The sequence below is a fragment of the Eublepharis macularius genome, chromosome 5 (assembly GCF_028583425.1).
Source record: "Eublepharis macularius isolate TG4126 chromosome 5, MPM_Emac_v1.0, whole genome shotgun sequence".
Taxonomy (NCBI): domain Eukaryota; kingdom Metazoa; phylum Chordata; class Lepidosauria; order Squamata; family Eublepharidae; genus Eublepharis; species Eublepharis macularius.
This window is the reverse complement of record NC_072794.1, coordinates 110,377,976-110,400,187: the sequence shown is the minus strand read 5'-3', so window position 1 is coordinate 110,400,187 and position 22,212 is coordinate 110,377,976. Positions and strand designations below refer to the sequence as shown.

The 22,212-nt window shown below is 44.6% G+C and overlaps 1 protein-coding gene across 1 annotated transcript in view; it reads left to right on the top strand.

Annotated features, from left to right (window-relative positions):
• TFEB (transcription factor EB) overlaps nt 1-8,810 on the top strand; it is an 84,767-nt gene extending 75,957 nt beyond the window's left edge. The window contains exon 9 of the mRNA XM_054980053.1: nt 1,792-8,810. Coding sequence (XP_054836028.1) covers nt 1,792-2,241 — 450 coding nt within the window. The 3' untranslated portion in view covers nt 2,242-8,810. The remainder of the gene's footprint in view (nt 1-1,791) is intronic.
• The last annotated feature ends 13,402 nt before the right edge of the window (nt 8,811-22,212 follow it).

Sequence of the window (22,212 nt, the reverse complement as noted above, 5' to 3'; positions counted from 1 at the left end):
CTTATGGTAATATTGTTTACAAACAGAGGATTGTACAGACCACAAGCGAAGGTGCTTGCAGTTGTGGATTTTCTCCGCCTTCCTCTACCCCAGAGTTCCTTATTACTGGGAAAAACTGATGTGGAAAGCTGAGGGAGCCTCAGAGACAAAATGCCACAAGACATGAAGGGCTGCCACAAGGAGAGGAAATTGGGGGACATCCCCTTACCTACCTCTTTGCAAGCAGCAGCAGCTCTGTTGGTGGATGAAGGTGATTTCCCCTCTCCCCCTATGTCTATGGTTTTTTGTTCAGGAAGTTCCCCATCTTTCCCAAATCTGCTTTTTGTGCTCCTATGGAGAGGGGTTCCCTGACTTTGGTAGCCTAGGAGACCCTGATTTCATGAGATCTCAGAAACTAAGCAGGGTCAGCCTTGGTTAGTAATTGGAGACCTCCAATGAAGACCAGAGTTGCAGAAGAAGGCAATGGCAACCCACCTCTGTAGAACTCTTGCTATGAAAACTTCACCCAGGGTCACCATAACTCAACTATGGTTTGAGGGAAGGATTTCATTTCATGGAGAGGAGTAGGTGGGGGAGAATTCAGGAGTATTTTTGTGCTCATGGTCTGTAAGGGACAAACCAGAACTCCAATACAAGTATGTCTTGCTACATCTGATAAAGGCCTTTGAATGTTTCAGTGGCAGTAACTGTAGTAGTCTTTAAGTGTCATAAGACTCAATGTGAAATATCAGACTGACCTATGTAAAATGTAAATGTCTATGTGGTGTGCTTGATATGAGATAGCTGGGCAAAAAAAAAAGGTTTTGCCAAAGTGGGAGATTATCGGAGTATGTCTGGTTGATCTGTAGACAAGACTGGATATTCTGTTGATACTATTTATTCATTTACTGCAAAATTCAATTTAAAGCTCATGGCTATAAAATGATAAAAAGCAACAAAACTGCAAACAACTTCTGTAGGCTTGAAGCTGCCATATACTGAGGCAGACCATTGGTCTGTCAAGTTCCGTCTTTTCTACTTTGCCTGGCAGTAGCTCTCAAGGTCTTAGGTCAAAGTGTTTACATCACCTACTACCTGACCAGGCGTTAAGCCTGTGCCCTTCTGCATGCAAAGCCGATGATCTACCACTGAGCTATGCCCCCTCCCTGATAACTGGATGAATAGTATTAACAATTCAATTTTCAGCCATTGAAAAGCCAATCATAATCATGCCACCCTGTGAAACACCTGCCAGAATATGAAGTGTAACATGATCTCAGAAGAGAAAATAAAGGTGAGAACTTCCTTCTGGAGGGAAGAGGCCCTGCCTTTCTTCCTAGCCAGTCTCATTTTAGATGTAGGGAAAAATCAGAGTAACAATTCTTCCACTGATATTTATGCATGGACAGACTCATATGGCAGGTATTCAGGACCTGCGGGTGTTTAGGGCTGTGAAAGTTAACAAGAAGTCCTTGAGTTACACTTTTAAAGAAATCAGGAGTTAATGTAGTTCTTCAGCACTCACATAATTTTCTCCTGTCTGTATGCAAAAATATTCTGAACCAACTGAAATATCTCAAAGATCTTCAAAGGAAGCTGCACTTAGAGCCTGTCATAGTCCAGCTGGGAAGTTTCCAAGCATGTGTCACAAAGACCCAGATAGCTACTTATCTACTGCAATATTTTCTGTTCTTATTGGGCTACTTCCAAGTCATTGTAATTCTTATAGAGTGGATAAGACTAGTGCTATTTCTCAAACTCTTGCTTTGCCTAAGAATTTTTTTTTGTATGTGTGTGTGTCTTTTCCTACAGGAGCTAGAGATGCAGGCTCGGGTCCACGGGCTGCCAGCCACTTCACCCTCTGGCGTGAATGTGGCTGAATTGGCTCATCCGGTTGTAAAACAAGAGGTCTCTGGAGAGGAGGGTACACCAACAGAGATCCAACAGCAGCCACCACTACATCCCGATCAGGAAACCCGGCATCAACCTTCCTATGCTCCTCCACAGTCCCCATACCATCAGCTGGACTTTAGTCACAGCCTGACCTTTGATGACAACTCCAGAGGATTCCATGACCCTCTGGACCCCAGCCAAAATGTTTCCTTCCCTTCCTTGTCCAAGAAGGAGCTGGACTTGATGTTAATGGAAGATACCATGCTGCCTGTGGCATCCGACCCCTTGTTCTCAGCTGTGTCTCCTGAGGCTTCAAAGGCTAGCAGTCGCAGAAGCAGCTTCAGTATGGAGGACACAGACATGCTGTGATTGGAATTGTCTAAAGGGGAAAAGACTAGGAGTCAAATATTGTTGTGAAGATTTCTTTCTCTGCCTTATCCCTGCAGACCTCCTCAAGGGTTGCAGGGCTAAACAGAAATGCATCCTGAACAGGAGGCTATTTGTGCTGGGGATGGGTGTCAGCACAAGGATTAATCTTGGAACATTAACCCTCCAAGTTTCCCTGCTGCCGCAGCTTGCCAAAAACAGAGTGCTCCTGCCTCATTTGCCATGGCCACAGGAAAATCATGCTCTTGCAATCCCCTCTCAGGCTCTGTGATTCCTGCAGGTGTTTCTTGGGTGCCTTCATGCCATGTGTTCTGCAAAATCTCCTTGACAACATCTTGGTGTAGATGATGACTAAGCAACAGTTTGTCCTGTCTGAAAAGCAGCTTTGACTGAGGCTTGATGTTAATATATTCTTGCAGACCAATGTGTTCCGAAAGGGTCTCTGTGCCCCTTGCTCTTCCCTTCTCCGCCTCCTCAGCTTCTGTCACCAGGAAGATGAGAGCAATGGCTTGCTTGTGATATGCTCTTACGTTGGGGTTCCTTTCCTCAAAATAGGGCAGAGATATCCAGTACACTCTGCAGGAGGGAGGGTGTGGTGCTATTGGCTAAAAGTGTGTGATAGGTGGCTTTGTATGAATCCCGTGGTGCGACGGAGCTATAGTATTTGAACTCTCACAGAATCTTCCCAAAGTTAGATGCTCACATTGGATGTAGCAATCTTATTTAACTTATTTTCAGGCTTTAAAAATGCACACTCCATTAAAGCACATTTCAGATTGCTGGTCAGAGCTCAGGCTTTTGGAATCTCATTTTGGATTGCATCTTTTGCTTAGTCTTTTTTGCCTACAATCCAAAGTAGCCACATGTGTATGTGAGGGAGAAGTGGGTGTACACTTGAAGGCATTTTGAAAGTTTTTTTATCCTGCAGCAATTGATCTAGCAGAACAGTCAAGCTGTTTTTAAAAAATTTAAAATCAAGGTGGGCACTATAAAAACTTTTGAAGTACCTCTGTCTTTGTGTATACTTCTCCTTCAGCTAGGATTGTAGTTTTTGTCCACATTGAGTGTCCATATAAAGTACTGAGGCCACTGGCCATCTTTGTAACTTGGAATCCTCTTCCTGCCAGCCCATTGTATTGTTGCCTTTGAACTAAGTGTTAAGAGTTGTGCTGCATATTTTTAGAGGCTTACAAAACCCATTTTTTCCCAAACCAATCTTGTTCCTGAGAGAAACATCTTGACTCCTCATATATTTTATTCTCTTTCTTTCACCGAGTAGCTCAGGTCAGCATATGTTCTTCTCCCTTCCCCATTTTACCTTCTCAACTACACTGTGATGTAGCTTAGGTTGAGAGACTGTGACTTGACCTATGTAAACGAAGGAGCTATAAAGTGAGTAGTAGTTGGGGGATTTTTAGCTGGGTCTCCAGATTCCTGCTTTGCACCACTTTATTTAAACTTGTTCAGTAAACCAGTGTAAACTTAGCAGTGACCTGTTATGAATTAACTCTAAGGGGAGATTCATTCATACGCTTGTGCTAAACGTCTGTGTTTGGGGGGCTGCTGTTTCTTTATACGTGCTGTTTCTTTACACTTTTTTCTAAGTAAGTAAAACACCAAGGAAAAGCAGCTACTTTCTGATACTTTTAGTGGCTACCATAAATGGGTGATTTGCACATGTACTTATTAGAGATGGGCACGAACTGAAATATGAACCAAAGTTCGTGACGAACAAGGCTGGTTCGTGGTTCGCGAGCTGGTGGTTCATCAGAGCCCATTTCTGATGAACCACCATGGACTTTAAGCCGGTTCATTTGGTTCATTTTTTTGGTTTGTCACTGCAGACAGCCTGGCACCGATCAGTTTCCTAGGCAACGGGGGATGGACTTCCTGCAGACCTTCTGCTGACCCAGAAGTGGCCTTCTGCTGACCTGGACGTGATGATTTGCTGACCTTGATGTGACATTTTCACAAACCAAACGAACCGGGGACAGGTTCGTGAAAGTTCATGGTTTGTGGTTCATGAAATGCGATGAACCACGAACTTCACGGTTCATTTTTTTTCTGGTTCATGCCCATCTCTAGTACTTATATTTGGTGATGGGAAATACCAAGTGCATACAATTCTTCTGCCTCTGTATTTCCTGTTTGGAACTCTTGCATAATTCAAATGAAGATCGAGCAAATGCAGCAAATAACCCCCCCCCTTTCATTTTATTCACCACTGGTTGAACGGAATAACTTCTATCAGTTCAGAAACTGTGTAGGCTGGCTTATTTTCATAGCTTTATATGAGTGTTCTGGTACTTGGAGTCTCTTAAATAATCACTAAATGGCAGATGTGCAGGCTGGAGCGTAGTTTGCAAAAAGAATCAAATAATCTTGGATGGCTTGACAGTGACTGAATTTTATGCCTGCTACCAGCCCCTCACTTTCTCAGGGCATTTTGATCAGGACTCCAAATATTTCCAGTCAATCTTATGAATGTTGTACCAAGAAACTCCGGTGAACCTGTCTTCTTTCCAGTTCTTCAGACTGGTAGCCTAGGAAATTCTGAAGATGCCAAGATGCCACCTACCAATCTAGCACCTTGTGTATTTTGCACCTCATACATGCTGTCAGTTTAGAGGGGCTTGGCTTGATTTTTTTTTACAAGACCAATAGCCTCGGTGCCTGAATATAAAGCAATCAAAGGGCGGTTCTTGGAGAAAGTGTTTCTATTTAATTTTCAGTGACATTGAGGTAGACCATAGTCTATCTTCTGTTTTTGCATTTTGTGTCCTTAAGCCTGGAAAATTTTGCATAGCCCTTGGTTCATACTAAGAAGTCCTCCAGACTGATTCCTATTGGACTGTCCTCAATCTAAAATTTCAAGTTAATGACTCTTTGATATGATATGTCTTTAAGTTGCAAAAATAAGTGGCTAGATTGGGGTGCAGGGTAGTGTTTGTTTGTTTGGGAAAGTGCCATGTGGTATTTTAAATGTGTTAGTCTATTTTTAGTTTTTTTGATAACTTACATGTACATCTTAAGGCCTTATTAATGCTACCTACAATCCATCTCTGAATTTGGATCTGTAGAAAAAAGGAGAGAAATTTATCCATTGATCCTAACTTTGCTCAAGATGCTTATCCAAGGATATAATAATTACAAGAATAATTAAATGCTATCAATTCGCAACTGACTTATGGCAATCCCTCAAGGGGTTTTCAAGGCAAGAGATGAGCAGAGGTGGTTTGGCACTGCCTCCCTCTGCATAGTAACCCTGGCCTTCCTTGGTGGTTTCCCATCCAAATCTATGAAGGAGCTGATTTTAATATCTCGGCAGGGAGCTCCTCCATCTCTGATACAGTTCTTGTTTGTAGAGTTTTTGATTCCAGAACCAGGAGTCATTTTATCAAAGAGCCATGAAATAGCTTATTCCTCTGAGACTAACTGGTGCCTTCGGTCTCCTCTGAGAGTATGACTGATAGGTTCATTGGTTCTTTGTCACGGTCAATCCCAGCTTTGTTTATATGCATCGCATGAGATTCTGGCAAGTCTTTTTTTTTTCAATTGCAGTGGTGTAGTGTCCCACCTGTGTATAGAAACAGGGAAAGGATAGTCTTATTGAAGGGGGGATAGGAGAGGAGGAAGAAGTGGCTTCTAAGGATCTTTTTAAAAACTCAGCAAAAAGTTCACAAAATAGTATTTACATTTTTTTTGTTTAAAGTATAGCAGCATGAGCATTCCAGTGTTGTGACTGTATAGCAGGGCAATGTACAGCATCCAAAGAATTAACAAAAATAATCACCTTAAAAATATGTCGTTGGTTTCTACATGAGTGGAAAGAGTGCTGTGTCACTTGCTGCTAATCAGCTCCTAAGACATTCTTCATAGCAGTCACACAAATAGTGGATGCACTATACAGAGGTTTTTGTCCCAGGTTGTTAGGGAATGTCATCAATGGTAGAATTCAGGTGAGAGATCATGACGTTCTAAAATGGGTGTGTCCCAAGATTTTGGTAAAGCCATATCAAATCTGCATCAAGTTCACCCACAGGGCCTGTTATAGTATTTTCAGTGCCACTGCACTTTTGGATTAGTGAGATACCTATATTCTGAATGTATTTCAACCATTTTGTGCCAAGACACCATCTCATCCACTATCACCATTTTGTTGCCTAACACTACATTTGATTTCCATGTTCAATTTTGCATAATTTAAAATCAGAAGAGTTAATGCTATGAAACTAATGATGCTGTATCATCTTATATGAAATCTGCATTCACGTGAACATTTAAACATTTACTTCATTTATGCCACACCTTTCTCTTCAGTGGGGACCCGAAGTGTCTCCTCTCTTCCTTTTTAATCCTTACAACAGCCCTGTCAAGTAGATTAGGCTGAGAGTGTCATTGGGGAAAGGGCTCCCAGAAAGCTTACATTGCAGAGAAGAAATTCAAACCTGGGCCCCCCAGATCCTAGTCCAACATTCTAACTGTTACACCACACTGGTTCATCTGGAGCTTTAAATAACCAAGAAAGCAATAAGGGCTGGAACGAGGCATGTTTTCTTTGGCCCACAACAATCATAAATATCACACTGAGTGGGCTGTGATTATTCTAGTATCTTGCATGCTTGATGGATGGTGCCTGTAATGTTACTGCAACCACAAATCCTCTTCATGCTGTTTTCAAAAATGTAAATGCTTTGCTAGACCCCTCCTCCCTTAGTTATTACTTTTCCTTTGGAAGCTGTGTTTACCCATCCCATAGCAATGGAGAGAATACATGTAGCCCTGCTATGTTAACACACAGTGTAACTCTCCACGGCAAGGCTGTCTCTGTCCCCTTTCAGTAGGTGGGGATAGAGTATCGCCCTAGGGGCCCTGGACTGGAACTTGCACTGCTTCTACACTTAACAAAAGCAAATGTCATTTTACTCATCCAGGAAAGCACACATAGGGTAGATAAGCAGTTACCACACAAAATACTGTCTGATTGATTTAATACCATAGTGCCTGTTGCGAAACTGGAATATTATAAGGGGGAGAAACATTCCCTCTGGACTTACTCAGGAAGACTTTATGAGAGGGAATCAGACTGTGTTAACTCAGTGACAGCCCAGTCTTTCAAAGTCTGAACCTCTACATGCCAGAGTTCTTTGCCAACAGATTTATATATTTTTTAATATTACTGATAAAGCGTTATCTTGTCTAGGTTTACATCAACTGACTAGTGGGCTTCTTCCAAATAAGATGTGTAGGCCCTTTTACCTTCTGTTTTTGAGACACTGTGTATATACCCTTAAGCTAGAGAGGATTGTTAACTGTTGCCAAGAGCCTGTGGCTATTCAGGTTTCATTATCTGCAGCAAAATGCTTAGCACATGGTTAGTGCTGCTCGGGTGTTGTGCATCTGTGGGGCCTCATGCACTTGGCCCCCATGATGATGTCAAAATCCAGATGATTTAAGAGACCCTGGTGGACAGGAAGGAAGGTGTTAGAAAGGTGAAGAGAGCTGATGCTTTTTAATGACTTTATAAACAGCTCCTAAGGGGAGAAGGCATATTTAGAGAGAACTTCTGTTGGTAAGTGGAATACACTGAAAGAAGGATCAGTTCTACTTAGTAGTTATGGGGGTAGGAAGGAATTGTTTATTGCAAGGCTTTTTCTCAATCCACTGCAAGTATTCTGTATTTGAACTACATGTTCATGAAGTGCGTCTGTGGGTAGCACATATATTATAGTGGGTGCTTAACTGATTAAAAGAGATGGTACAGCAACAAGATGTGAATATAATATTTGCTGAAAAGAACCACTTAGGTTGCTGCCTCTATTCTCAGGATTTAAAACTGTGGCACACTTATATTCCCTGCTTCTCTGAACATAAAATGGTAGAATCTGCAAACAAAACAAAACCTGGGATTTGGAGTATTAATGTCCAATCTGCATGTTGCCATGTCCACTTTAACTCTATATACTTCAGAGCCAGTAGACTTTGAAAAGCATATACATTTGGAATTACTAGAAAATAAAAGCCATTTATTCTTTTCTAAAGGCATGTAGTTTGATGCCTCAGTTACCACTGTTGAGCAATTTAAAGGAACCTGATTTTCAGAAAGCCCTGCACTTAAAGCTCTTGTCTTCTCAACAGTGAGACTCTGTTGAGATGTCTCATGCAGAATACTATAAATTAGTGGCCATACTTTTGGAAATTTTAAGATTTTATGTTCGCTTATCCTTATCTCCCCACCCCATGCTATCTTATGCTATAGCACAGCATGCTTTGTTGACTATATGATGATGTTGTGTACATTGTATACGCAACAAGATTTAAATCTTGATTGATGCAGTGTATATTATATCTAGTTCCCAACTGGAATAGGCAGAAGGTACCATTTTACTGAAGTCTCTTCCAGTGTGAGAAGTGAGGGGCTGACTCTGTTGTGAGAAGTAGTACAAATTTTTAAAAGAATGTTTTTTAAAAAAATAAATAAAAATGCACCATGCTCTGATTCTGAAATGTTACTACTGTTTTATAAATAAATGTATAAAATAATGGACTGGAACAGAAGAAAAATCATTAAAATTTATTTATTTACAATCTATTGCTATTTCTGTTTATTTGGGGGATGGACAGCCTAATAAATTTCCATAGTGACTGCTAATACTATTTCCCTGCATTTTAGAGAAAGGGAAGTGATATACTCAACTTGAACAAAAGTAGTACCTTTCTGCAAGACCACCAACATAAAGTCTTCTGTTACATGGAGTGGTGATTTATGGAAACTACTTGGAAAGAAATGGAAAAATGTCCAACCATTTTACCAGATATGGGGAGGGAAGGTGCAGCAGTAGACCAAAATGCTTTCCTTTTGAAGATGTATGTATAGAACTTGTGGGGGTGGGGGAGATTGCAATATATAGCAGTCTGGAAGGTGCTGTTACCTGTATAGTAAATTAGCATCTCTACACATTTATTTCTTACAGAGATTTCTTTTCTTTGCAGATTTTGGAACTATATTACTGCAAGCTTGGTTATTGTGAATGAGTTTCTCCAATATAGAGGTTTAAAGTGGCATGCCTGGGGGAAACCAGAGCCCATGACAAAAGGAATGATAAAAAATAGTTGCTTCCCTGTAACTGATGTTCTCAAGTGACCATCTGTGCAGCACCTGTGCAGACCCTGAATTCAAGCTTTTCTAGAGCTACGCTTTTTGGAATAAAAACCTCCCCCTATCTGAGACCCACATTTACCAGGGGAGGGAAGCAGTTGCAACTTGTCTCTTCAGCTCTTCCAAAGAGAACATTGTAGCATTGCAGTGTTAAATGCCACTGGTTGGAAGGGTTGTGTGAGTGCACAGATGATCCATCAAAGAATACCAGTCACCAGCTTAGAAACACGTTTTTCTTCTCCGTGTTGTCTCAGCATCACACAAATGGGTTCAGATTGACAAACTGACCTACCTGGAATGGGTACAGGTACAGTTATACAAAGCATTCAAAGCTTCTCTGCCAAAGATTCCATCCTTCCAAGCTCTAATGTCCAAGGCATAATGTCCCACAAACATGAAAAATCAAAACTAGGTAACTTCCCTGCAGAGTTCTGGTACAGCATTCTCTGCAGATACAGAAATGCTTCTGCTAAAATTGGTGGATGTTGCTAGGGATCTGATAGAATGTGCTTTGACAGTTCTTGGCAAATGTTTACAAGCTATCATGTAGCACAGCTTGATGGTACTCAGTATCCAGTGGCCGAAATACTATGAAAAGACTGTCCTTGTTTTTTGTTGTGGCTAGAAAAATAAAGACAAGAGGCAGAGTTTTTTCCTGAAAGGATCTGTCCAGTCCAGTTAGAAAACTTGAGCTCTTTTAACACCCAAGGAATGAACAGCTTTTGCTGCATATGAAGCGAGTAGGCATGTGAGGGAGTCCTGTCCTCCAGCTGAAGTGAATAGGTTGAAATGTTTCCACTCCTGTCATAGGAAAGTGGGGTGGAAGGCTTCTTAGTGTTCTCAAGTAACTCTGCTTGGGAAGCTGAGTGAGATTATCCTGAATGATCTCCATGAGAACCAATGTGGTGTAGTGGTTAGAATTTTGGACTAGGATCTGGGAGACCCAGGTTTGAATCCATGCTTTATCATGGAAGTTTACTGGGTGACCTTGGGCCAATGATACTATCTCAGCCTAACCTATCTCACAGGGTTGTTGTGAGGATACAATGGAGAAGAGGGAAATGATGTAAGCTGCTTTAGGTCCTCAGTGCAGAGAAAGGTGGGGTATAAATAAAGTAAACAAATAAAACCAGGTTCAGTTTTTCCCATCTGAATGTAGTATCTTGTTGCAGTCCTGTGGCAGGATGACATATGTCTTGGGAGGTGTAACAGGGAACCATGGACAAGGGTTAACTAAGGATTTCTCTGCAAGAAAAGAATAATTAGAACGCATATCATCTCATCTCTATTTTGATGACCGCTCTGGTGATGAATGGGAGAGAAAATGTACTAGAGATGGCACCTCCAAGTAACAAGGAAAGCATCTCCCATTGAATGATGCCCTTTGCCACCTCTGCTGAGCTAGTGTTGTCTACAAAAACAGAGGTCACCTGCTGGCATATCCCACTAGCAAAAAAGGGATGTGATCTCTGATGCATCTCTTCTGGAAGCTGCTGGCAAGGCAACAGGGAGACTCTGCTCTCTTCCATGGTGTTGGTGACCACCTGAATAATGTTGAAGGCTTTCATGGCCGGAGAATGTTAGTTGTTGTAGATTTTCTGGACTGTATGGCCATGGTCTTGGCACTGTAGTTCCTGACGTTTCACCAGCAGCTGTGAGTGACTCGCATCTTCAGAGGTGTTTAATCTGAATAATCTTGTTCTGAGGTTTTAGAAGGAAGTCATTCGATGTCCTTGTCATCTACCAGGATCTCCAGGTAGCTGATGTGGATGACACCTGACTAATGCAGTCAGCTGCCGTAAGTATGCCATCCCTACTTCAAAGGCATGCAGGGAATTCACTGCTGAAGATTTCAGAGGCAGAAGGCTTTTGCATAAAGGTGGTAGAATATGAAAAGCAAGTGCTGGCAGTCTAGTAAAGGAATGTAATGTATAACTGAATAATGATGATGATGTGCTTATATACCACTTTTCTGGACAGATCAGTGCCACACTCAGAGCAGTTAACAAAGTCAGTGTTGTTATTATCCCCACAATACAGCTGGGGAGCTGAGGTTGAGAGGAGTGGCTTACCCAAGGTCACCTGCAGAGTTCATGGCAGTAGAACCAGCAGAGTGCTGGCTCTGACCCAGCCACTTAACCACTCAGTTTTATCAATTACTGTTGATGTTTTACTTACATGTTTTATTTGCTCAGTTGTAATAGCCTTTGGCCACACGCAATAAATACTATTCTAGAGTAGTTGAATCAATCCTGTTAACAGGTGCATATGAAGTCTTGCATATTGTATTTCTGCAGTTGATTCTGCCATTGCCCTAACAGCCCCTGAACATGGCTGGCTGGCTGGTTGGTGTGAACATCTAAGGAACAAAAAACCCAGCTCTATCTGGGCACAAAGCCCTGCCAAGAGGCAGAAGTGTCTTTGTAGAAGTAGCACTGCATTCTTGGATTTTGGGGATCATGTTAGGGCATGTGTCAGGGGTGAGACTTCTGACCACTGACATATAGCCCCGTGGGGGTGGGGGCATGGAGATACAGTGTGATATTAGGGTTGCCAGCCTCCGGGTGGTAGCTGGAGATCTCCCGGAATTGCAACTGATCTCCAGGCAACAAAGACCAGTTCCCCTGGAGAAAACAACTGCTCTAAAGGGTGAACTCTATGGTATTATGCTCCATTGAGGCCTCTATCCTCCCCCAAACCCCACCCTCTCTGGGCTCCACTCCCCAAATCTCCAGGAATTTCCCAACCTGGACCTGAGGAGGATAACATGGGATGGAGCTGTGAGAAGTCAGTGTTACCCAGTTAATGGAGTTGAATTTCCTCACAATGAAAAACATATTTTATCCAACAAATGTTAATTTCAAACAATGATTATTACTGAAGAAAAGCAAAAAAATTCAGAGAGAAAGAAACCCTGAGAGAAGGCCTCTGATTGAGCTTACTGAGAGGAAAGTCATGACTCCTGGTCATATGTAGCAGGGTTCCCAGCGTCCGGGACAACCCAAGTCCGGCCGTTCTCATGCGTGCGTGCAGTGCACACACGCTCCCGGTGCTGCGTGATGATGGCACTTCGTGACATCATCACGCAGGGTGGGCATGCTGCCAGTGGAGCGGCGGCAGCGCTGGCAGCTGGGAGGCCGCCCGCACCACTCGCCTGCCCCACTGAGGGGGCAGCCAGCTTGCCGCATGCTCCCTGTCCTGCAGGGCAGGCAAATGGCACAGGCGGCCTCCCAGCCCTCCATGCCACTTGCTTGCCCAGCAGGACAGGGAGCATGTGGCAAGCTGGCTACCCCCTCGGCCAGGCAGGTGAATGGCACGGAGGGCTGGGAGGTCGCCTGCGCCATTCACCTGCCCCACAGGACAGGGAGCATTCGGCAAGCTGGCCACCCCCTCAGTGGGGCAGGCAAGTGGCGCAGGCGGCCTCCCAGCCTTCCGTGCCATTCGCCTGCCCAGCTGAGGGGGTGGCCAGCTTGCCATGCGGTCCCTGTCCTGTGGGGCAGATGAATGGTGCAGGTGGCCACTCAGCTGCCCCCAGGGGCAGACTACCCCCTGCCCCCCCTCGATCCGGCCCTGATATGTGGTAAGTGTGGGCTTGGAGACTATGAAGAGGAACCTTTCTTGAAGACTGTAGGCATTACCTCAGTGAGTCCCTAAGTGTTAGGAAATGGTTTTGCCCAAGCACTTTACAGGGCTGAGAGGCGATGATCCCCTCCCAGCAGAAGGTGAGTGAGTGAGTGAGTGAGTGAGTGAGTGAGTGAGTGAGTGAGTGAGTGAGTGAGTGAGTGAGTGAGTGAGTGAGTGAAGAAACAGCAGTTTAGATGCTGGAAGATACAAAAGAAAGCAAATACACTATTGTGTTGGCTGAAGTTTTGTGAGGGGGCAGGGAAAATTCAATGGGGAATCTGTTGGGATGTAGTGGATGCCATTTTGTCTCCACCTATGCTCTACTTTTACATATGTAAATAAATCAAATACTGTAAAACAGCTTAAGTCTCTAGGGCGCTGTCCTCCCAAAGGGAATTAGTGCTGCCCCTGGAACTTTTCACAGCTGGGAGAAGTGGGGATAGCATAAGCATTTTAAAGCAATTGTGTTTTAGAACTAAGAGCACAAGGTGGTGCTGTTGGCATGGTAGTCCCACAGCTTTATAGCTCCCATTTAGTTTAGAGCTGCGACTTACTTTTCATGCCTAAATGAGTCAACTGGATTTCTGTGTTATGTCTTCTTTATAGTTTGTGAAAGTGTTGTAACTATCGCTAGCCATTCTACAGATTTTCAAAACAGTGGGTTGAATGATGTACATTTGTTGGCTATACCATGATTCAGGATAGTTATTATTAATAATTCACACATACAAGTCACAATCCTACTGAATTCATGTAGTTTTAGGATCAGTGTACAGGCTCCACAGACCAAACCTTTCAATGTCTGTTGGATACAGCAATGTGCATTGGCTTGTTGATTCTTTCTGGAGTTGGGATTCTATGGTAGCATCCAATTTAGGCTATTGGCTCTGTTCCAGCAAACAATCAGTAGATGGAAGGCTGTTCCCATTGGTGAATCTCCTTACATGAGGAAACATTGCTTAATTAATTGATTTATTTAGATATCTGTACCCCAATTCTTTTTCAGTGAAGATCCAAAGCACCTTACAACAAACATTTTGTCCTGACAATAACAACCCTGTGAGATACGTTAGATTCAGAGCAAGAGAGAATGATTGGTCCAAGGACACTCAGAGAGCTTATATGGCAGAGTGGGGATTTGAACATGGGTTGGGCAAGAGGGAAAGTACAATGAAGAAAAAAGTGATCCTATGGCCCTGTACCTCTTTTCTTCAGGAACATGGAACAACAGCAAAATAAAGAGAGGAACAAAATATGCAAACCACTACATTTTTTCATAGATCTACACTTCTATGATTTAAATGAGAAGGGGGCTGGTTCATAGGGTGAAATTGTACATTAGATGCTTTTTAAAGAGTTTTTTTTCCTGATTTGGGTCTCTTGACAAATGAAGCAAATTAGGGGGAAATTACAACAAATATAAACTAGGTGTGCTTGGAATTTCACTGTGAACATGCTTGCCACACAAACATACTGTATTCAAATTCCTACAGTTATACACGGATCAAGCTCTTCATTGGATCACGTTAACATTCCTTGTTGAAATTTGTCTTGTGTGCAGTACTGTGCCAAGAAACTTTACATCTGCAGTAGCTGATTGGTCACTGCTTCTGGTTTTGCCCTGTTCAAGAACTAATCTTGATTTATCAAAAAAAGGCAGTGTTTCTCACAGTCCTGGTAAGATTGAAAATTGCTGTCCTATGCAGTGTAAGCATATTTCCATGGGTTCAGGCTGTATTAAGTTTGCATAGGATTACATTGCAAACCTTGTTTTTGTGCTTTAAATGGAGCTTTGGTCATAAGTAGACATGGGCACGATCCCCCCCAAAAAATCCAATCTAGCCGTTCATGGATCTGGGCTGCTGCCGAATGCAGGTAGCTGATTTTAACCGATCAAGTCTCGTTTCCAGTCCAGAATCAGGAATCGGGGAGGCCAAAGCGGGAGGGCGCCCCTCTGTTTCCAGCGATATAGGAATGGTGGTTGGATTCGGTTTCGTTTTCCCGGCCATGTCGGACGCTCCTCTCCGCAGGTCCGGGAGGAAACGTCCGAGCAGCCTGACCGGGTGGTTGACCTGCGAGGGTTAACCCCCAGGACTCCCAGTGAGGGGGCCAGGGTCCGGAGCGCGGTGGGAAGAACCCCCTGAAAGCAATGCAGGGGGTAAATTGCCCGTTTGCTCCAACGGAGCCCGGCAGACTTGCGCAGCACATCGCGTGCCGCCGGGCCATGGAGAACGGCAATAAGCAGATTTAAGGTGAAAACCTGTAAGTAAGCGAATCCCTTCTGATTTCTAAGCGTATGCAAAGGATTGGTGGGAGTTGAAGCTAAGAAGGCGCGGATTTCTTCCCCTTCACGGAGTTTCGGAACTTAGCTGGCGCCCCCCCCCCTAAGATGGCGACGAAAAAGCAGAGCCCTGTGATGAGTAAATCGGTGATGGCGATGTTACAGGGGAAGGGGGAAACCCTGGAAGAGATGGTCAGACGAACAGTATTTGAAGCTATGCAGCCCTTTGTAGCGAAGTTAAATGAAATGGGGCAAAAGGTTGATTTTGTGGAAAGCGAAGTGAAAACCATTAAAGAAACAGCGTCTGGAGCAGAGCAGTTTGCACGCAAAAACGTAGTACTCATGAAAGCAACAAGTAAAGAAGTAAAGCTCTTGGAGAATCAAATAATAGGATTACAAGTGGACCGTGCCCAAACGGTACTGCATCTTCAGAATGTAAAAGAGGAGCAAAGTGAAAATTTAAAAGATTTGGTGTCGGAACTTTTGGCAACATTCGCAAAGGCAACTAAAGAAGAGTTAAAAAGCGATATTCTGGAAGTCCATCGGACATCTTCAAAATATGCAATGAAGCGTCAGCTGCCTCGCGAGATTATTATTGACTTTTCATCTAAGAAGACTCGGAACACCATCTTATATAATTTGTATAATGTGGACTTGGACTATCTGGGCAATAAGGTTAAGATATTGAAGGATGTTCCATTTTTGGCTCGTAAAAGAAGATTTAAATATAAAAGACTTGCGGCTTTCCTGAGGAAATGTGAAGTAAAATATAAATGGTTGTTTCCGGAAGGCATCTGGTTCAGATACAAGGATCAAACCTACAAGATAACATCGGAAGTACAGCTGAGGGATTCGGTTTCGTTTTCTCAGCCATGCCGGACGCTCCTCTCGGCTGGTCCGGGAGGAAACGACCGGGCACCCTGACCGGGCAGCTGATCCGCAAGGATTAGCCCCCAGGACTCCCAAGGAGGGAGCCAGGGTCCGGGACGCTGCGGGAAGAACTCCCCGAAATCAATGCGCGGGGGGGGGGGGAATTGCCCGTTTGTCCCTATGGAGGCCGGCAGACGTGCGCGGCGCCTCGAGTGCTGCCGGGCAACGAGAAACGGCAAATAAAAGAAACAGGCGGAAGCCCGTAAACAAGCGAATCCCTTCTGTTCTACAAGCGTTCGTGAAGGAGAGGTTGATCTGAAGAAGACTCATTCTTCCCCTTCGCTGAGTTCCAGAATTTTGTTGGCGCCCCCCCCCCAAAATGGCAGCAAAGAAGCAAAGTCCCGCTCTCGGTAAGTCAATCTCGGCTACTTTGAAGGGAGAGTCGCTCGAAGAGTTGGTGCACAGGGCGGTGGTGGAAGCCATAAAACCCTTTGTTGACAAGCTGAACGAAACTGATCAAAGGGTGGGCTTAATTGAAAGCGAAGTGAAAACCATTAAGGAAGCAGCGGGGGGGCAGAGAAGTCTGCTCTGGAAAGTGCGTCACTTGTGAAGGCTACAAAAAAGGAGCTGAAGTTGGTTGAGAACCAGCTGATCGGGCTACAGATGGAACGAACGCAGACAATTTTGCGTCTCCAAAACGTGAAAGAGGAGGAAAATGAGGATCTGTGGGAGGTGGTCTCAGAACTATTGGCGATACCCGCGAGGACGACTAAAGAAGAGGTTAAAAGCGCCATTTTGGAGGTCCGTCGGGCTTCTTCAAAATATGCAACAAAGCGACAGTTGCCTCGTGAGATCATTATTGACTTTTCATTTAAAAAGATTCGGGACACCATCCTATATAACTCATACAATGCGGATTTGGACTTTTTGGGTTTGAAAGTCAAGATTTTGAAGGACGTTCCATTTCTAGTCCGGAAAAGGCGTTTTAAGTATAAAAAGTTTGCAGCTCTTCTGAGGGACCATGGAATAAAGTACAAATGGTTATTCCCGGAAGGAATATGGTTTAGATATGAAGATCAGGCCTATAAGATACTATCAGAAGATCAACTAAAGGATTTTGAGGATAAAAACCCGGAACTCTGCTGCACCGAGAACGAAGAAAAAAAGAAGCTGGAGGGGGGGGGGGAGGAGGAGAGCACCGCAACAGCGGTTGCACAGAGAGAATTGCGTCCGGGACCTAGAAGGGGGAGGAAAGTTTAATCAGAATTTGAAATGTTTATTCTCTGTATGATTAACCACTCCATCATTATCCTATGGAGCTATTTTTGTATTATGACAGTATGAAGGGAAAACATTGAAGTGTAGTGTTTAGTGTTTGTAGTTCATTCCCCCCCTTTTCTTTTTCCATCCCCCTTTGTCCCTTCCCTCTCCCCTTTCCTTGTGATAGTCTTGTGTAGTGCTGTGTAGTGTTTTGTAGTTATGAAAAATAAAAAAAATTATAAAAAAAAAGGAAGTACAGCTGAGGGACTTTTTGTTTAACCATCAGGAGTTTCAGCAAGAAGAAAGTCCAAAGTCTGAAGGGGAGAGTGGGGGGAGGAGGAGGGAACGAGCACAGCTATTGTAGCTGCGCAGAGAGAACTGAGACCGAGATGCAGGGGGGGGAGGAAGACCTGATCCTGAATGTAGTCTGTATTTTATAAGATCTACCAATCTGATAGCATATTAGAAAGTTAACTTTAAAGAAAAATTGCAGTATGAAGGGAATACAAGACATGTAGATGTAGTGTGTGTTTTCTGTTTATATGTTGCTCTTCCCTTTTCCCCAGTCCCCTTTTTTCTTTTATATTTTTGTAGTTTTTTGTAGTTTTTTATGTTAGTTAAAAAAATTTAAAAAAAATTTTTAAAAAAGGAATGGTGGTTGGGGGCAGCGGCTGCCAGGCCCAGCGGGCAGGGGGAGGCGGCGATGAGCCGCCTCCCCTCAGGGAGGGAGGGGACATTCACACACACACACTTAGAGTAGAGGGGGGAGTTTTTAACCCGGCAACGAGCTGCCTCCCCTCAGGGAGGGGACATTCCCAGGACAACCGTAGTCAGGTTCTTGTGTGCGTGTGTGTGCGCGTGTGTGCGTGCGCGCGCACTCCTGGGTTGCCCCCCCGCCCACGCAGCAAGTCGGCTGTCCCGGTGCTCTGCGGAGCTGGCAGCAGCGCGAGTGGCTTGGAGGCTGTCTGCGCTGTTCACCTGCCTCGCAAGACAAGGGGCAGCTGGCTTGCCCACGCGCCCCTTGTCCTGGGGAAAGACGAACGGCGCAGGTGGCCTCCCAGCCTCCCACGCTGCCTTTTGCCTTTCCCCAGAACAAGGGGTGGCCGGCTTGCCCACACGCCCCTTGTCCTGGGGAAAGACAAACGGCGTGGGCGGCCTCCCAGCCACCCGCACTGCCTTTTGCCTTTCCCCAGGACAAGGGGTGGCTGGCTTGCCCGCGCTCCCCTTGTCCTGGGGAAAGATGAATGGTGCAGGCGGCCTCCCAGCCACCTGCGCTGCCTTTTGCTTTTCCCACAAGCCAGCCGCCCCTTGTCCTGGGGAAAGGCGAACGGCGCAAGTGGCCTCCCAGCCACCTGCACTGCCTTTTGCCTTTCCTTTGTGCCCATGGCTTCAGAACACCCCCTTCCCCCCCCTCCCCTGGGTTGCTGCTCCATGGTTGGAAGGAAGCCTGCTAATCAAGGAAAGCTGGGCTTCCATTCGTGTTTCGAGGGCAACAGAAGGAGGGCAAACACAGCTCATTCCCCTGACTCCGTTGCCCCGGAAATAAATGACTGGTGCCAGAGTGTCTGCAATTCCAAACAGAAACTGACCCAGCCGATCAAGTCCCGAACAAGCAAACTTCCGACAGCTGGATCGGATGCCATGGACGGAACCGATTAGCTGAGTCACAATGGAGCAAACGCCAAAATCGGGGGGGGGGGATTTGAAATCGTAATTCAGATCAGGCCCATCTCTAGTCATAGGATTGGCAACTGGGTGTCTGATAGGTCAGGATTGGTAAAGAACACTGAGATTCCCACAGGTGCTTTTGCGTTTTACTTCAAAACCTGATGGCAGAAATGTAGGAATCTTGGCCAGATGAAAGAGTTTAATATCATGTGTTGTGGGCTCCCCGGGGTCTTTCTGATCCTAGTTGGACACTCAAACCACTGCACCACACTGGCTCTCAGCTTTCCATCTTTCCCTCCATCCACAGCCTCTCCCTGGGAATAGTCTGGCCGAGTTGCCAAAATCATGTGGTAGCAAGTCACTCAGGTGAGTTGTTTGGTGGCCATAGCCAGGCGCTGCTAAGTCTCACAAGTTGAACAGAGCCTGCCACTGGGCTCAGGTGAGTTGTACGGCATCAAGTCATTCAGTAACCACCGCCCCACTGGATAAGTTGAACAAATTCCATGGTAGCAAGTTGCCTGGTGGTTGCTGCTGGGACTAGCCCAGATAATTCCTTTCTCCAAGGCAGGAAGGAGGGGCCCACAGGTGGGCTGGGAGGCCAAAATAGCCCTGGAAAGGGCTCTCCATTTTACTGGCAGAACCAAAATTTGAAGACTGGCAATGTTGTTGTGGTTACTTAGTAACTCCCACAAGGGCAAATGAGATCTCCTCCTGATTTTATTATTTGGGATTTTTAAACCCCTAATTTTTTTTAAAAAAGCAAACCTTTGGCTTTTGTCAGATTTGTAGAAAGATCTGCCTTACTTGTACATGGCTCCAGTCTCTGAATGTAAGTATCCACAGATGGAGCCATTTTGAGAATTAGATTCATTGATGTTAGAGGACAGGAGAACAATATAAACCACTTTTGGTTCCAACTGGGGTGAAAGGTGGGGTATAAAAGAATAATTTTTTAACGTGAACACTGACAGGTTCAATAAATATCTGCTTCTAGGCAGAATGCCAGCATGGTTTCTTACTTGTTAGTGTGGAACTTTGAATCATCCAATTAATGTGGATTCCAAACACCCTCTGTTTTAACATCATGCTCTTAGGCGGCAACTCTTATGAAGTTCTTCATAAGCTTCCTTCTGCATATGTGGCATTCCCTTCCCTACTATCCTTAATGTGACATAGCCTGCCTCATCACCAAGCTTGTCAGAACAGAAGCTAATCACATCACTCCACATGCCTCAGAGCTGGCAGCTCAAGTGGCTGTTGAGTAAAGAGTTGAGTGAGAACCCTTCTCAAAGCAGGGCTGAGCTGCCTAAAGACTACTTCATTATACTCTTTGTAATTGACTTGGCAGTGGAGGATGGGTTCCGGGCAGCTGCTTTAAGTTTTGAACCTATTGACTGTTCCCACAACCTGTTCACTCTGGTGAACCTTTGCATTGCAGATAGTACACTGTACAGCATGTGCTGGCTCTCAGATTGCCCTCTCATTTATCTGCAGCACAGGTAAGCAGAAGACCTACCCCAACTGGACATCAAACCTTGGGTGGTTTGTGGGAATCAGGTGCACTGTGAGGGTATTTGATATCTTAAGAAGACCCAGAAAGAGGCATTTTGAAATTAAACTATGATGCAGTAAGTATTAGTGCATGTGATTTACATAACTAGCAAGTCGTTTGCATAATGGTTGCCTGGATTTGGTGATCTGTGATATGATAACCCTAGGTTTAAATCCAAAGGGTGTTTGAGGTCCTATAATAACTTGTGGGAAGAAGCACTTAAGAGGGGTGGGCATCTTTGCCTCACTACCATGGGGAGGGAATAATTTTTGGTATGGTCAGATCCAGGTTCAGAGACCTGGAAATCTTAGCTAAGTGCAAAGGTTCCAGTGCCTCAAGAAGACCCACCATCAGCTCTCACTGGTTAGACTCACTACTGAAGAGGAGGTGCAGTAGCAGCTGTTGTTTGTTCCCTTGAATAACAGTAAGGATTGGACTCCACTGATCCACTCCTTCTTTGCATTGTGCCACCACTACCACAGGTGGTGGCAGCACCTCGGTCTCTTCCACTGCTGTTGCTGCTCTTCCTTGCAGCCTACTGAGCTGCTGAGACTATGACAAAAAGCAGCAGCTGCTGCTGCAAAGGAGAGGGTAAGTGAGTGAGAAAGCAGCAGTGGCCTCTGCTTCTTGAACTCCTCATTGAAATAATTCCTAAGCTCAGCTGGTAATGATCAGCTGTGGCCGGCCCCTCCTTCAATATAGTAGTAGTATATGATGAGGTGCAACTGGAGGACATCTTGCTGAAGACCTCACAAACCCAAAAGTAGACTCAGCATGGTAAATTATTTTTCTCATAGTTAGTTTCTGTAACATAAGTGGTTTACTATGAAAGCAGCCTCCATGTGATTGCAATGAATGGAACCATCATGCAGCTCCCTTGCCATGTGAATTGGCTCAGGACTAGGGTTGCCAGGTCCAGGTTGGGAAATTCCTGGAGACTTTGGGGGTGAAGCCTGGAGAGGGCAAGTTTTGGGGAGGGGGTGGGACTCAGAATGGAATGATACCATAGAGACCACCCTCCAAAGCAGCCATTTTCTCCAGGGGAAGGGATCTCTGCCACCTGGAGATTAGTTGTAATTCTGGGAGATCTCCAGCCACCACCTGGAGGCTGGCAACCCTGCTCAGGACCAGGGTAAAACTTTAAAGGCAATGTTTTAAGAGTGGTTGAACATATCTGAAGGATTTCACTGGATATCTTAGATCAACATAATGAAGACCAGCCCCCTATTCTAATATGAAACCTGGGGTAGCACAGATCACACTAAAGCAGTATGCCCTTTAACCTTAACTTTCCCATTCCTCATTTACCTGTTCCCATTTGGGTCTTTCCCACATGATGAGCTTTGACACAGGACTTATGTGCCCAGGCCTTGTAACCATGGTGACACATTTTCAGCTGCAGCCCTCTGATTAACTGCCCAGCTTGCTAATTAAACCCTCGGGGAAGGTGGCAGGGTACATGTCTGACACAAACAATTTAGAGACAAAACTACCTGAGCAACTATGTATGTGTTTCATACCCTTCACAATCTATGCATT